The 16,895-nt window shown below is 41.3% G+C and overlaps 1 protein-coding gene across 1 annotated transcript in view; it reads right to left on the bottom strand.

Annotated features, from left to right (window-relative positions):
- Nucleotides 1-16,895, bottom strand: part of LOC134801842 (uncharacterized) — an 81,931-nt gene that overhangs the window by 30,939 nt on the left and 34,097 nt on the right. The window contains exons 29-47 of the mRNA XM_063774481.1: nt 16,667-16,829; nt 13,822-14,047; nt 12,592-12,696; nt 12,034-12,145; nt 11,348-11,500; nt 10,852-10,970; nt 9,974-10,171; nt 8,939-9,121; nt 8,351-8,449; nt 7,700-7,852; nt 7,185-7,391; nt 5,779-5,937; nt 5,015-5,250; nt 4,079-4,190; nt 3,441-3,611; nt 2,455-2,597; nt 2,025-2,130; nt 1,607-1,740; nt 467-668 (exon numbers count right to left, since the gene is read on the bottom strand). Of these exons, the coding sequence (XP_063630551.1) occupies nt 467-668; nt 1,607-1,740; nt 2,025-2,130; nt 2,455-2,597; nt 3,441-3,611; nt 4,079-4,190; nt 5,015-5,250; nt 5,779-5,937; nt 7,185-7,391; nt 7,700-7,852; nt 8,351-8,449; nt 8,939-9,121; nt 9,974-10,171; nt 10,852-10,970; nt 11,348-11,500; nt 12,034-12,145; nt 12,592-12,696; nt 13,822-14,047; nt 16,667-16,829 (2,981 nt within the window). The remainder of the gene's footprint in view (nt 1-466; nt 669-1,606; nt 1,741-2,024; nt 2,131-2,454; nt 2,598-3,440; nt 3,612-4,078; nt 4,191-5,014; nt 5,251-5,778; nt 5,938-7,184; nt 7,392-7,699; nt 7,853-8,350; nt 8,450-8,938; nt 9,122-9,973; nt 10,172-10,851; nt 10,971-11,347; nt 11,501-12,033; nt 12,146-12,591; nt 12,697-13,821; nt 14,048-16,666; nt 16,830-16,895) is intronic.

The following is a 16,895-nucleotide window of genomic DNA, read 5'->3' as shown; positions in this document are numbered from 1 at the left end:
CCGAGTCATATATAGTGCTTTTGTCAAAAATGGTGCAAGAAATATAAATATAATAGAAATATTTCACAGAAGCAACGTTCTTAAGTATATATTTTCACAGAAAAAAGTAGAAACAATTGAAAAAGTTTGCTTTGCCGCCTTTCATTTTTTAAATTTTAAAATAGAAGTGTATTTTTCTGCCGACAATACGCCAACCTATTTGAGACAGCTAAATTGTCGCGGTACCAACATTATAATTATAAGAACTAATCATCTTTCATTTCATATGGCCATTTAAACTTTTTAAAAGTTTGGAGCTCAACAAATTGAAATATGTATGCAACATTGCAGTCCCAAACTCGAGACTGAAATGTTTTTAACTTTTTAATTTTTGACTGACCATAAACTCCGCACTTCATGACCTATTTTTTAAACGGCAAAGTATACTTTGCCGTCCATTTTCGAGAAAAATAAAATAAATACTCACGTTGCCTCTCAAGCCAGTAAGAATGCCAGTAACATCAGTCCTATACTCGGCTACTAAGTCCTTCCCTTCGCCTCGAGGGCCGGTCACACTGCCATCGACGTAGATCGTATGGACATCCAGGTTAGGCTTCGGCAGGAGCGCATTGATGACGAGTTTGACTCGTTGGTTCATAGCGAGACCGAAGGAGGCGTTGGCACCGATTCTGGGGGATTTATTTAATATTTTAACCGAGCCAAACCTCGTATGCATAATGTTGTCTTATCACTACACCTTATAAAACAAAGTCACCCGCCGCGTCTGTCTGTTTGTATGTATGTATGTTTGCGGTAAACTCTAAAACTAGTGGCTCTGTGAGCTGTAGACCTCGCGAGCAGAGCTTTAAATAACATGGTGCTAAGAGCTTTAAATATAGTAAATTAAAAAAAAAAAACAATACGAAATTTATGTGTAAAAAAAAATACAAAAAGTTATAATATCGACCCTCTGTGCAAACAGAAAAAGCGAACGTTTACAAACTGAGCCAAATAGTTCTTAGACGGGTTGACGAAATTTAACTACTCCTTCTCAAATTAAAATTAGTTAAAATTAAATACCTCAATACCTCCGAAACCAGCGAAATAAATTTTCTGAATTTTAGGCCATTTAATCTATAAACATATCTCAAAAAGAAAACACTCGTATGGTACCGATACCACTATTTGTTTAGGCGCGAGCTATCACAACTCCGCCATTTTAAAAAAATTCAAAAAACCGGACGGACAAAAAAAAATTATTTAGACATAGAATCCAGTCACAAAATTTCACGAGATTCGGTTAAGAATTGCGACTTGTAGAGGAGAACATCCGGACATACAAAAGCAAAATGCTCCAGTCGAAACGTAGACCTTCGCTACGCTCCGGTCAACTACTGAACGGATTTTCATGCGGTTTTCACCTATCAATAGAGTGATTCTTGAGAATGGTTTAGGTGTATAATTTGGTAACACGTTCGAAGCCGGGGCGGGTCGCTAGTTTAAATATTTCTGACTTTATTAAGTAAGGTACCTATGTAAACTGTAAACCGAAGTACTTAGTAATCATAGAAGATAATGGAATCCTGAAGACATTCCTATTTTACTAGCGATATTTTTTTTATCTTACTGCCAAATGTGGTCGAGATCCATTTTAAAACCAGCGTCGTTCTTTAAGAGACCCTCTGGGGTAGTGCTGTTGCCGAAGTATATGTCCAGGTCTACGCTCTTCTTGATATCTTTGAGGTTCTGCTTGCCTAGTGCCTGTGGAATTCACGTCATGTATTTAAAAAAAAGTCTCCGTTGCCAATTTAAAAAAAGCGTCTTTAGCATTATCGTCCGTAAAAATAGATAAAATACACTTAAAATCAATAAAAAAAAGCTAATTTCTTCCAAATACATGCAAAGTGAATCTTTTTCATTACTCTTAAGTGTGTAACCAATGTAACCATACATCTAGCTAGATCGACAAGAGACTATAGTTCAAAACCCATCACATGGCGACCCTGCCACGATTTCAATCTATATAAACATTTATGTTACGATACCTTTATATACAGATCGCCAATCAGGAAACTCCACTTTAGGTCTCCATTTCCCTTCATGTCTGGCAAGTCGTATTTGCATATAAGATAACCAGTTTTCGGGCCGAAACTAAAACAAAATGTTACACATTCGAAATTAATTATTTGTAAATAATATAATGTTTCAAGGATTCTCGCTCTAACGCTCAAAATATCAGGACAAATTATATAAATAGAAGTGTCTACTGTCTACTTTAGTTGAAATATATAAAGATATTATTTTTAACTACGTATTTACGCTTTTTTACGCCCAAGGAATATAAATATGTCATTCTTATCCTAATAATTCTGGACTCAAGGATTAAGGTTAGACAACGAGTATGTGACAAATTTAATTCGTATTTAAGCGTCTATTGGTGGGCTGTATGCTTATAACAAAAGTTAAAATCCTTACAGGAAATCGGAGTCTGCCTTGATCGAGCTGAGCCTTTTGATCGGAGTGACTGCATCCACTTTCATGACGCGTCGGAGGTCGGGGTAAGAATCCACGCGCGACTTGAAGTAGTATTCCTTGCCCTTTGATTCGGGCATGTCAATCTGGAATATTTTTTGCGGTTATAATATGGGCTAGAGTCCGTCTAACGAGGGATTATCATTATAAACGTCATATTTTCAAAGAAATTTGCCCATTTCACGTATATATTTCAGGACTGGCTTTACGGGCAATGAGAATGGGGCATGAATGGGGCCAGTACGGCGGTGTGACATCGCTACAACGCGATTGGTTGATCACTGATCAGTTCGCATCACGCGCGCGATTGGTCGTAACTAGTTGCGTTAGGCTGCACGATTGGGTCGAATTCACGAGTGACACCGCTGAACTACTAACATTTTTAGTGCCCGTAAGGCCAGTCCTTAGATATAATACGTCAATGAATTCGACATTAATGACGACATTTCCACACTTTGCAATTGTATGTATATTTATGCTATTCAGAGTTAGCTTGGTCCGACTTGGTCCTTTTTATACTGTCATAAATAATTTAAGTAATCCGCCAGATTACCGCAAAATTAAAAATAATGCTTGGTCAATGCACTGTCTAATATTTTGTGATGCCTAATCTAACCGACGGATTATTATTAGTCCGATTTTTGTTCACCTTAACAAATTTCGATTTTGTTGTAAATTCCTAGTAATTTTGTCTCAAAAATTAGAATTTTATTAATGAAACAGCGTACCGTCGCACTTAGGTCAGTGTAGTTAGCTTCTAGCTAACGCTGGCGGTGACTACGCCAGCCAAGGGTGCTGTCAACCCGTATAGCGTATCGGACGTTTCGGTCTTCTTGCGTACCATCAGTGGGGAGCCTTGGTCTTTCGATACGACATCTCTTTCATACTTGTCTTCGTAGCAAGATAAATAAAGATAGCAATACGCGTACCGTGGCGCTGAGGTCGGTGTAGTTGTGCTGCAGCTCGGCTTGGGCGCGCACGGCGGCGGCGACGGCGCCGGCCAGCCGCGCCGACACGGCGTACCGCGTGCTCGACGTCTCCGTCTTCATGCGCACCGTCAGCGGCGACCCGCTGCCTTTCGGGACCAGAGTCAGCGCCATCTGAAAAACGGAACGAAATAAGTAAGCATTAATAAAAAACCGGACAAGTGCGAGTCGGACTCGCCCACCGAGGGTTCCGTACTTTTTAGTATTTGCTATTATAGCGGCAACAGAAATACATCATGTGTGAAAATTTTAACTGTCTAGCTATCACGGTTCGGTTCATGAGATACAGCCTGGTGACAGACGGACAGCGGAGTCTTAGTAATAGGGTCCCGTTTTTACCCTTTGAGTACGGAACCCTAAAAATGAAAATTTGTACCGGATTATGATTTTTTCGGTAAGTCCTGCCGCTACTGTGTTCAAGAACATCGTCAGGTGCCAATCGAAACTTTATTCGAAACTCACTATTTAATTGCAAAATCATGTGAATTCTTACATTCCTGCTTTAATTCCTTCTCGTTAGTTCTATAAACCTCCGTTTCCTTTGAAAATTGAAATAATTATATATTTGAAAAAAATATTACCTCGAGGGGATCTCGGTTAAGGACTTGTCCAGAAATCCCGTATTCCGTGGTATCCGTGACGAACGACCCCGTGACAATCTCGTTCTCAACTTCGCCTATTAGTTTCATGTTTCTGTAATAAAGAATAATATATATTTACTAACAACAAAGACATATGTAACTTCGTATAAGATGAATAAAGTCTAAGGAAAAAACGTGCCTCGGAAATCAAGAAATAGTCATTCTCGGATAGATGGCGCACACACCTTTGGCCTATGGTCGGCTAGATGGCGTGACGACACCTTTTCATATTTAACAATTTTAACACATAGATATCAGTGAATAAACATGGGTCAAAATGATATAAAAATAATAAAACCATTTATCCATATATATACATTTTTTTGATAATTTTATACGTGTTTATTTTGAGTTTTAGTCGTGTGTCAATAGATGGCAGTAAATTTACTGTGACTACAAAATTTACTATGACAGGACCCCTCTATACTATCTATTCTCTTTGCTAACAACATGGCTATTGGTGGAGATTATGTATTTGCTAAGTAAGTGCTTGGGGCAAGTTGAAAATTTGTCTCACACTTCTCCTATCATAATCTAACTCAGAACTGCAGACCTGGCTGGAAGCTAGCAGGAATAAATAAACCCTTATGGCGTTATTCATAAACGCGTTACTGGCCTGAATTAGCTACGAATCGTTTGTCTTTAACTGTCATTTTGACTTAAGTATTTGTAAGAAAGGGATAAAACATAATGTAACTAAATCAGGCCCGTAAAGTTTTTATGATCAACTCCGAGTACAGAATACAACGCCGAGTGGCCGGTAAAGCGCTTGGGCGATGGGTGTCACATGGCTGTAGTGTTGTCACAATTTGTCAGACCAACCTGTCATTTTAGTATCTTGGGATAAGAGATTTGCCGATAACACATCGTACTCACTGGAATTTTTCATGTGGTGTACTCAAAGCGACGCTGAGCGACGCCGGCCGCTGGTCGGCGTGCAGCGAGTAGTGCGCCGTGTCGCAGTTCACGTCGGCGTTCAGGAGGCGCTGGCCGTTCTCCAGTCGATACAGGAGGGACACGTCAGAAGGTGGTAGTACAGAATACAACGCCGAGCGGCCGGTGAAGCGCACGTAGCGCTCGGGCGACGGGTGCCAGATGGCTGTCGCGAAGAACTGAAAGGATACGATTACATATAAATTAAATAAAAACTTGTTTGTACAATCTACCCCAGTGGAATACGAGTTTGAATTTGGAATTTATTGTGCAGCTCTGATACCTTTTTATACAGGGTGGAACATTTCTAGAGACTGAGCTGAAAGGATAGTGTTATCTAAGTGTTTTACAATCGAGTTATTATAATCGTAAAGCTGGATTTAATAGTAAAACAAAATCATTAAAATGAAATATTTTTATATCAGTGACAACCCTACAAAGTTATTTACATTTTCAATTGACACATGCCATGTCATTCATACGATCTACTTGCTAGGGTTGAAACATACAGATTTTCGCACTAATGTTTAACAAACTGTATCTCAAAAACGGTTAGAAATATTAACGTGATTAATAAGTGAAAAATAAAGTACGTAGTCTGAACAATTCCCAGTCTACGTAAAAGTCCTTCGTTCTGTTCCACCCGATATAGCTCGTACTAGTCGTACTTAGACACTATAGACTATCTAAGTCCTGAAATGACTTACATAATTATTCTGCTCGCCCTGTTGTATCTGAATGCCGCCGCCGACGGTATTCTCCGTGTCAGCGAAGTCTTTCTTAAACTGCATCTGAACGAAGTAGTCTTCAAGATACTCTGATGTTAAGTTGAGACTGCCCGATGTCTCTATGAAGGGGTCGTCCAACTGTGGATGTTAAAAAGATTGTTATAATAAAATATAATATATTTCTTATGGTGTTTGCACATACTTATGTAACTTGCACAAGTCGATGTTTTAAAAATAAAATAAAAGAATAAAATTAAGCGCAGTCGCAGTATGACTAGAGTGTACATAATACCCACCTCGAGCCGTCCCACGGCATTAATGGTGCACTCAGGCATGGCGATGGCGGCGCTCATCTTCCGCAGCGGATCCTCCAGGCTTCTCCAGTCGCAGTATGACTAGAGTGTACATAATACCCACCTCGAGCCGTCCCACGGCATTAATGGTGCACTCAGGCATGGCGATGGCAGCACTCATTTTCCACAGCGTGTCCTCCAGGCTTCTCCAGTCGCAGTACGACTAGAGTGTACATAATACCCACCTCGAGCCGTCCCACGGTATTAATGGTGCACTCAGGCATGGCGATGGCAGCACTCATTTTCCACAGCGCGTCCTCCAGGCTTCTCCAGTCGCAGTACGACTAGAGTGTACATAATACCCACCTCGAGCCGTCCCACGGTATTAATGGTGCACTCAGGCATGGCGATGGCAGCACTCATTTTCCACAGCGCGTCCTCCAGGCTTCTCCAGTCGCAGTACGACTAGAGTGTACATAATACCCACCTCGAGCCGTCCCACGGCATTAATGGTGCACTCAGGCATGGCGATGGCGGCGCTCATGTTCCGCAGCGGGTCCTCCAGGCGTCTTCAGATGAAGTGTGACTAGAGTGTACATAATACCCACCTCGAGCCGTCCCACGGCATTAATGGTGCACTCAGGCATGGCGATGGCGGCGCTCATGTTCCGCAGCGGGTCCTCCAGGCGTCGTCAGATGAAGTGTGACTAGAGTGTACATAATACCCACCTCGAGCCGTCCCACGGCATTAATGGTGCACTCAGGCATGGCGATGGCGGCGCTCATGTTCCGCAGCGGGTCCTCCAGGCGTCGTCAGATGAAGTGTGACTAGAGTGTACATAATACCCACCTCGAGCCGTCCCACGGCATTAATGGTGCACTCAGGCATGGCGATGGCGGCGCTCATCTTCCGCAGCGCGTCTTACAGGCGTCTCCAGTCGCAGTGGGACTAGAGTGTACATAATACCCACCTCGAGCCGTCCCACGGCATTAATGGTGCACTCAGGCATGGCGATGGCGGCGCTCATCTTCCGCAGCGCGTCTTACAGGCGTCTCCAGTCGCAGTGGGACTAGAGTGTACATAATACCCACCTCGAGCCGTCCCACGGCATTAATGGTGCACTCAGGCATGGCGATGGCCGCGCTCATTTTCCATAGCGCGTCTTCCAAGCGAGCCGCTACTCGAGCCTCCAAGGCTCGAAGTTGTCGGAGTGGCGTTATTATGCCGAGGGACGCTACGTATGAGCGGTACGCGTTGTCCTCGCCGGACTCGTATTCGTAGTAGATTTTTGAGGATATCTGAAATCACAAATAACGTTGATAATGAAAATTGATACCATGTATCAACAAACCGCCTTGGTTTGCCTGTGCCCAATGCAGGAGAGAACCGGTGTTTTAAGCATTCGAGGTTGACGTAATAACTCCTAGGCCACCCAGGCACAGCTGTGCACATCCTAGTTTAGCACATACATAAGTACATGAAATCTTGAAATTGTCACATAACTTGACTACCCTTGTTTCATTTCAAAAAATACTAATTATTTGTTTTGCTGACCTGCCCTATTAAGGGTTAATAAGTATACATGAAAAAGTGTAAACAAACATACCTCGTGCCAATAAGTACCGTTGGATAGCAAGGCTAAGCAAGTGATGTTGAATCTCTCTCCGATGGTTATATCCACGGTGTACACTGATTTTAGCTCTCGTACGGCCGGGAAGGGAGTCACCAGGTTCAGTGTATTGGTCATTTCGGATAAACCCTAAAACATTATAGATTCTAAATCGGATATGCACATAATGTAGCGTTTTTTTGTATTTACGTCAACAAATCGGGTATTTACAATACAATACTCTTTATTGCACACCTCACATACTCGTAGTTTACAATAAATGTACAGTAACATAAACAAAGACAATAGAGGTAACAACAGGCGGTCTTATCGCTTAAGAGCGATCTCTTCCAGACAACCTTTGGGTATCGGAGACAATAGAATTAGAATATACGGTAGGTGGCGCAAAGAAAAAATATGAAAAGTCGAATTGAATATAACCAAACAACACAAAACATTAATGTAGATAAACATACTTAAATACGTATAACCATAAACATACATACATACATAAAAAAGGATATATTAATTTGCATATTTAAAAACGTTAAATGGCGTGTAAAGTGGAATAACTGATAACGGACCTGCTGAACTACGATTACTACGAGTATTACGGATTTTTTTTAAGCGAACCGATCCGAAACTTACCACCAAGACAAATGTGTCAGTAAGGACGATCGCTGGCTTGTCAGGGAGATGTAGCGTCGCATTCAATTCCAATATGTCCTCCTCGTCTATACCAACAAACTAAAACAAAACGATCATTAGTTATAGGAGGAGGAGGATATTAATCTTTTTTTTGTAGGAGTCAATGAATTTTCAAGACTTCAAATCTGTTTTAACAGTTTAAGAATTGTCCATAATTAAGGTGGTTATGATATCATCCTCTTCTTCCTCGCGTTATCCCGGCATTGTCCGCTTGACAACTAATCCCATGATTTGACGTAGGCACTAGTTTTTACGAAAGCGACTGCCATCTGACCTTCCAACCCAGAGGGGAAACAGACCTTATTGGGATTAGTCCGGTTTCCTTACGATGTTTTCCTTCACCGAAGAGCGACTGGCAAATATCAAATGATATTATTAAATGGTACATAAGTTCCGAAAAACTCATTGGTACGAGCCGGGGTTTGAACCCGCGACCTCCAGATTGAAAGTCGCACGCTCTTACCGCTAGGCCACCAGCGCAAGGTGGTTTCGGTATATACATAATTAATAATCCATTTATGTACTTACTTTCATAATATGCGCATGGAAGGTCACAGTCGGGTAATACAGCGTGTCCAAGGTGACCTTGGCCGTGGTGTCGAAATTCTCAATGATGACGTCATCTCGCGGTGGTTTCGTGGGGTGGAAACGCTCTCTCAGCACATCTATGATGCCCTGACCGTCGTCTAGGAATAGGACTGCTATGCCGAACTGGAAATAAACACATTTCTGTCAAAAATGTCCTTGAACCTAACAATATAACAGTGGAAGGGTTCTCGACCAATATCTGGTGGTTTTAGGGCGTAAGAGGGGCGTAAAAGGGGCGTAAAAAGGGCGTAAAAAGGGCGTAAAAAGGGCGTAAAAAGGGCGTAAAAGGGGTAAGGAATATGATTTAACGATACACTTTGTCTGTTTACAAGCCAAAGGGAATGTGTGGTAATCGGCACGGGGTCCGCTTTGGAAATCTAATTTCAACTTATACGACTTCATACTCACTTTATGTGTAGACAATCGTATAGACAACTCCAAGTCCTGTCTAGATATATTGTAGAACTGGTTCTGTAGAATATACAAGGAGATCCTTATAGGTATATTCTTCAGCACCAGCCCTTCAAAACCTTCTAGGGGAGTGTACAATTTGTACACGTACACGAAGTTGACGGGAGAGATGTTGTTGAAACCGCAAAAAAAAAAGTCCACTGACCTTATGTGTGGACAATCGTATAAACAACTCCAAATCCAAGCCAACTCCATATATATTCGTCAGCACCAGCCCATTCTCCTCAAAGCCCGCGAGAGGAGTGTACAACTTGTACCTATACATAGACAGAGTTGACGGGAGAGCGGTAGTGCTAGATGTTGTTGAAACCAAATTAAAAAAGTCCACTGACCTTATGTGTGGACAATCGTATAGACAACTCCAAATCCAAGCCAACTCCATATATATTCTTCAGCACCAATCCATTCTCCTCAAAGTCCTCGAGAGGGGTGTACAATTTGTACACGTACTCGGAAGTTGACGGGAGAGATGTTATTGAAACCGAATAAAAAAAGTCCACTGACCTTATGTGTGGACAATCGTATAGACAACTCCAAATCCAAACCATCTCCATATATATTCTTCAGCACCAATCCATTCTCCTCAAAGCCCTCGAGAGGAGTGTACAATTTGTACACGTAGACGAAGTTGACGGGAGAGCGGTAGTGCCAGATGCCGGTGAAGCCGAAGTCCATTGAGGCCCAGCCCACTCTGAAGTCCACCTTATGGGGAAGAGATAGAGATCAAAGTTTAATGTCACGACGTTTTTGATGCATTAGGGTTATGGTTTTATGAAATTTTATTTGTGTCGCTAGATTTTGACTGGGTATTGGGTAATTGCAAAACATGTGGGTTATTTCGGAAAAACCGTTTTTTAGGTTTCCGTACTCAAAGGGTAAAAACGGGACCCTATTACTAAGACTCCGCTGTCCGTCCGTCTGTCTGTCTGTCTGTCATAAGGCTATATCTCATGAACCGTGATAGCTAGATAGTTGAAATTTTCACAGATTATGTATTTCTGTTGCCGCTATAAAAAATAAAATAAATATTTAAGTGGTGCTCCCATACAACAAATGTGATTTTTTTTGCGTCATGGGCAATGGTACGGAACCCTTCGTGCGCGTGTCCGACTCGCACTTGGCCGGTTTTATAAAACAAATTTGCATGGTTGTTTCTTGTAATTATACTCACGGAAGACAAGGACATGAGATCACATGGGGTAATTTCGCTATCCCAAAAAGCACAAAACAGTCAACACACGCTCTACAAGTAGCGGCCGGAGCGAACGGCAGTGGGAAACATGACGCTTTGGCAAGTGATGCAACGGAGAAATTTGCATATTTTGTCTGATTTATCCCCTTTATGAATTCAGTGGTATAACGTGTAATTAGGTGTAACTTACCTCCTCTTTACCCCGTTTTGCGGTGACCATAGCTCTTGTGAGGTATTGTATGGGGAGAGCGACATGCCCAAATACGTGGAAGTCTTGCGTGGATATCAGCCTCAATAGGATTTCAAGGCCTGTGGAATGTAGAAATTCATACTTAAAATAATGAAGGATAGTTCACCTGTAATAGGATCGATTGTAATGACCTACACATGTAGTGCATAGCTGTTTTTCATCGTATTTTTTCGGAAACGTTCGTATTTGTCATGCTACTTCAAACAACCTCAGTACTTTTTGTACCGAGACTGACTGAAATATCACGACGATAATATAATGGAAAATAAGTATGCACTACATCTGAAAAAGTCTATCAATGTTGCTGGTGGTTGCGTGCTGTTTTATTACAGATCTTCTTTCTTCACTTTACCATGAAAACAATGATAAAAAGTTCACTTTTTACAAAGAATTTACTCTGTAGTAAGTTTTGTTTTGTGTGAATTACAAAACTAACCTGTGGTGGTGTTAGCGGTGACCACCATGGCTACAAGATGTCTGTCAGCCTCCACGAAGCCAAACCTGGCTGTGAGGATGTGAGAGGCGTCCGCCGCGGCTGGCTCCGTCACGTTTACCACCAACATGCAGTTGGTGATGCGTCGCATGTGACCTGAAATTAAATTTAACCTCGTAATACCCACCATAGAAAGTTTTCCAATTTTTAATTTGAACCTTATTCTATGAGTAAATTGGAACGAATTTCGTTTGTTTTAAAACGCAATGAAACAAAAGAAATACTACTTTATTCGTTTCATGAAAGGTTCAAATTAGTATGCAACTAATATGTACATTTTAATGTACATTTAGACTCACGAGGATAATATATTTTAATTTCGTTTTAAGAGAAAGTAACAAGAAGTTTGCATCGATATTTGGTAACGAAAAGCGTCAACAGTATCCCGGCCCGGTAAGTATTTACAGATTAAACTACATGTAAATAAAATACTTTCAATGTGTCTGGGTTAGCGTTTTTCATAACTACTCCAAATTTCAAATCGATAGCTTAAGTGTTTCTCGAGATATTTAACGAAGTGACAGACGGATGTACATAGTCGCACCATAAGGGTTCATTTTGTACCTTTTTGGTACAGAACCCTAAAGGTCTATTATTGGAAAGCTTATGTAGAATAAAAATTGAAATACCATTGACGAAGATCTTTCTTTTCTTCTCTTCTAAGTTCAGTAAAGTGACGCCATTGATGTCTCTCTTGTGTCCCAATACCAGTTTTGTATCTAAGAACCCGCTTCTGTATCCCTGTAAATAAAGATAATAATATGATTATTAACAAAGAGAATTTGATATAAAGGCGGACTGTCAAAGTAATTTTTGTAGTCACAGTAAATTTACTGCCATGTTTCGACACAAGATTAAACTTTTAAAACGCTATTGGACTTTGATCCTTAAGCACTACCACCAGTTTTAACATTGACATATTCACTCACGTTTAAGTAACTTACTTTCTATGCATCTCGCTCGTACTCGCATATTAGTGCAAGCGAGATGTATAGAAAGTAATTTACGTAAACGCGAGTTAATCTGTCAATGTCAAAACTGGTGGTAGCCGTACTTGTCCTTTCACTGATACGTGTTAAATTTGTTAAACGTCAAAAAGTGTCGCCGTAAGTCGAGGTCGGGCGTAAACGCCTATATAAACTATGGAAAGCCACAGTCGACAGTGCGTAACGGCTCTAAGTACTTACTTGGAAGGGTGTGATGAGTGTGACCGTGCCAGTGATGTTGTTTTCATGTCGCCCGCGGTCTAGAAGCCACGACGAGTTTATCATCAGCATACCCTCTTCGTTGTACTGAAACAAAACAAATGTATCCGTTACAGTAATGGCATTACCTTTTAGATTAATACCATAAATGGTAAAATAGCTCTTCTTCTTTCTTCCTGTCCTTATCCCACGTTATGTTAGGTCGGCAGGTCGGCACAACATGTTATTCTCTTCCATTCTCCTCTATCTATTGTCACCTCAGCACTCACTCCTTTCTTTCTCATATCCTCTTTCACACAATTCCATGCATCGTTTTTTGGGGTCCTTGCTCTATGATAGATCATAACTATGTAATATTATGAATTTGTGAAGACCCGGAGTAAATAAGACGCGTAAATTGAAACAGAAATCGTTGATTTTTAACTTTGATTTGTGAAATATGCCTCTCTTGAGATTGTTTGTACAATGGCAGGGTCGTCATGTAAGGCTAGGCTGTAGTAAATTAATATGCGTATAATTTTAGATACCTGAAAACTTAACAGCGTATCGGCGCTCTCCTTCCTACTCCACTTGATGTTTATCGATAGCTATGTATATTTTAAATGGATAGATGGATAGATATGTATATTTTTCTCAAAAATGGACGGCAAAGTCGACTTTGCCGTTTAAAAAATAGGTTGCGAAGCGCGTAGTTTATGGTCAGTCAAAAATTAAAAAGTTAAAAACATTGCAGTCTCGATTTTGGGACTGCAATGTTGCATACAAATTCCATTATTTGTCGAGTTCCAAACTTTTTAAAAGTTGAAATGGCCATATCAAATGAAGGCACAGGCCCATTAAACAGCCAAACAGATGATTAGTACCGCGACTATTTAGCTGTCTCAAATAGGTTGGCGTATGTTCGGCAGAAAAATACACTTCTATTTTTTTATTAAAAAAATAAAAAGGCGGCAAAGCTAATTTTTTCAATTGTTTCTACTTTTTTCTGTGAAAATATATACTTAAGAAAGTTGCTTTTGTAAAATATTTCTATGATATTTATATTCCTTGCACCATTTTTGAGAAAAGCACTATATATGACTCGGCTGGAAGGCTACTTGCTGGCTTCGGATTCAATTAAACGGACTCCCGAGGTCGTCCGTTTAAAACGAATCCTCAGCCTGCAAGTAGCTACTTCCGAGCCTCGACAATAATGTACTATTAAATGGGTACCTGGAAGCTTAGTAGCGTATCTGCACTCTTCTTCCAAACCACTCTATGTTTCGCGATAGCCGCTGCTTTAGGCAACGTAGGTATAGTAGAGTTAACCACAGCGTTCAACTCTCCGTAAAACTCGTTGGTTTTGAACAGGTAGTCAGCAAGGAGGCTGAAGGCTAAGTAGTCCTCCATCCAGTTCATGCTGCCGTTCACGGCTTGTAGGTTGTCGTGGTAACGCCACCTACAGGAAAAAATAAATTATCAATTCTCTGAACGCTTCATTTTAAAGCTATTCGCATACTAATACAAGTACATATATCTGCGATCATATCACTGCGAAGACAACTTACTTAACTTAGGCCCACTTGCACCACTAACCCGGGGTTAAGCGGTTAAACTGTTAACTCAGTGTCAAATTGTATTGGTAACCATGGTTACTCCAGGTTTAACCGATTAACCCCGGGCTAGTGGAATGGTGCAAGTGGGCCTTAGTGTACTTTGATTCGTCAATGAGCATTAAAACCAAAAAATTGTTAATCTTGACGGTATGGCAGCGTGCTGGGTTCTCACTTTTCAGTTACAGTTTATTTCAACCTGCATTTATTAAAATTGTTTTGCCGAAGAAGGGTACCATGTTGCAGATTACAGTAATCAATATGCGCTACAGTATAGAGGCCGCAATTCTCAACATTGCCTTTCCTGACCTAAGGTTCAATTTAGCTTGTACTCACATGACGTTAAAGCTAGGGTTCTTCCAGCCAGCGAATGGGGTATCCATACTAGACAGCAGAGCGCAGACTGTCTCCTGTTTGGCCTGGAGTACATTTTGATGCGCCACAATTCGATATTCAACCTTTTGCTCTCTACTTAAGATTCAATTTAGCTTGGTACTCACATGACGTTGAAGCTAGTGTCCTTCCAGCCAGCGAACGGGGTGTCCATACTAGACAACAGAGCGTAGACTGTCTCTTGATTGGCCTCGGAGTACATTTTGACACGTCACAGTTCAATATTAAATCTTATGCTCTCTACTTAAGATTCAATTCAGTTTGGTGTACTCACATGACGTTGAAAGTAGTGTCCTTCCAGCCAGCGAACGGGGTGTCCATACTCGACAGCAGAGCGTAGACTGTCTCCTGTTTGGCCTCGGAATACATATTGACGCGCCACAGTTCGATATTCAACCTTTTGCTCTCTACTTAAGATTCAATTCAGCTTAGTACTCACATGACGTTGAAGCTAGTGTCTTTCCAGTCAGCGAACGGGGTAACCATACTAGAGAGCAGAGCGTAGACTGTCTCCTGTTTGGCCTGGAGCAGTGTTGGCCGAAAGTTAATGCAAATTGAAAATGTTGGCCATTAACCATTATAAATTGAACCTTAAACCGTAACGGACGATTACAGTTTACGATTCAATTTATAATGGTTAATGGCCAACATTTTCAATTTGCATTAACTTTCGGCCAACACTGGCCTGGAGTACATTTTGACGCGCCACAGTTCGATATTCAACCTTTTGTTCTCTGCTTAAGATTCAATTCAACTTGGTACTCACATGACGTTAAAGCTAGTATCCTTCCAGCCAGCGAATGGGGTGTCCATACTAGAAAGTAGTGGGTAGACTGTCTCCTGCTTGGCCTCGGAATAGATTTTGACGTACCACAGTTCGATATTCCACCTTTTGCTCTCTACTTAAGATTCAATTCAGCTTAGTACTCACATGACGTTGAAGCTAGTGTCTTTCCAGCCAGCGAACGGGGTGTCCATACTAGACAACAGAGCGTAGACTGTCTCTTGATTGGCCTCGGAGTACATTTTGACACGTCACAGTTCAATATTAAATCTTATGCTCTCTACTTAAGATTCAATTCAGCTTGGTGTACTCACATGACGTTGAAAGTAGTGTCCTTCCAGCCAGCGAACGGGGTGTCCATACTCGACAGCAGAGCGTAGACTGTCTCCTGTTTGGCCTCGGAATACATATTGACGCGCCACAGTTCGATATTCAACCTTTTGCTCTCTACTTAAGATTCAATTCAGCTTAGTACTCACATGACGTTGAAGCTAGTGTCTTTCCAGTCAGCGAACGGGGTAACCATACTAGAGAGCAGAGCGTAGACTGTCTCCTGTTTGGCCTGGAGCAGTGTTGGCCGAAAGTTAATGCAAATTGAAAATGTTGGCCATTAACCATTATAAATTGAACCTTAAACCGTAACGGACGATTACAGTTTACGATTCAATTTATAATGGTTAATGGCCAACATTTTCAATTTGCATTAACTTTCGGCCAACACTGGCCTGGAGTACATTTTGACGCGCCACAGTTCGATATTCAACCTTTTGTTCTCTGCTTAAGATTCAATTCAACTTGGTACTCACATGACGTTAAAGCTAGTATCCTTCCAGCCAGCGAATGGGGTGTCCATACTAGAAAGTAGTGGGTAGACTGTCTCCTGCTTGGCCTCGGAATAGATTTTGACGTACCACAGTTCGATATTCCACCTTTTGCTCTCTACTTAAGATTCAATTCAGCTTAGTACTCACATGACGTTGAAGCTAGTGTCTTTCCAGCCAGCGAACGGGGTGTCCATACTAGACAACAGAGCGTAGACTGTCTCTTGATTGGCCTCGGAGTACATTTTGACACGTCACAGTTCAATATTCAATCTTATGCTCTCTACTTAAGATTCAATTCAGCTTGTAACTCACATGACGTTGAAACTAGTGTCCTTCCAGCCAGCGAATGGGGTAACCATACTAGAGAGCAGAGCGTAGTCTAACTCTTGTTTGGCATCGGAGTACATTTTGACGCGCCACAGTTATTGCTCTCTACTTAAGATTCAATTCAGCTTAGTACTCACATGACGTTGAAGCTAGTGTCTTTCCAGCCAGCAAATGGGGTGTCCATATTCGACAGCAGAGCGTAGACTGTCTCCTGTTTGGCCTCTGAGTACATTTTAACGCGCCATAGTATGTTGGCGTCCGGAGCCCAGCCCATTCGGACGTGCCATTCGCAGAACCAATCTAAAACAATGGTAGTAGTAGTAATAGTAGTAAACACTTTATTACACAAAACAAGTACATAACACA

The sequence above is a fragment of the Cydia splendana genome, chromosome 2 (assembly GCF_910591565.1).
Source record: "Cydia splendana chromosome 2, ilCydSple1.2, whole genome shotgun sequence".
In the NCBI taxonomy this organism is placed as follows: Eukaryota; Metazoa; Arthropoda; class Insecta; order Lepidoptera; family Tortricidae; genus Cydia; species Cydia splendana.
The sequence above is the reverse complement of the archived record's forward strand: the minus strand, read 5'-3'. Positions and strand labels throughout refer to the sequence as shown.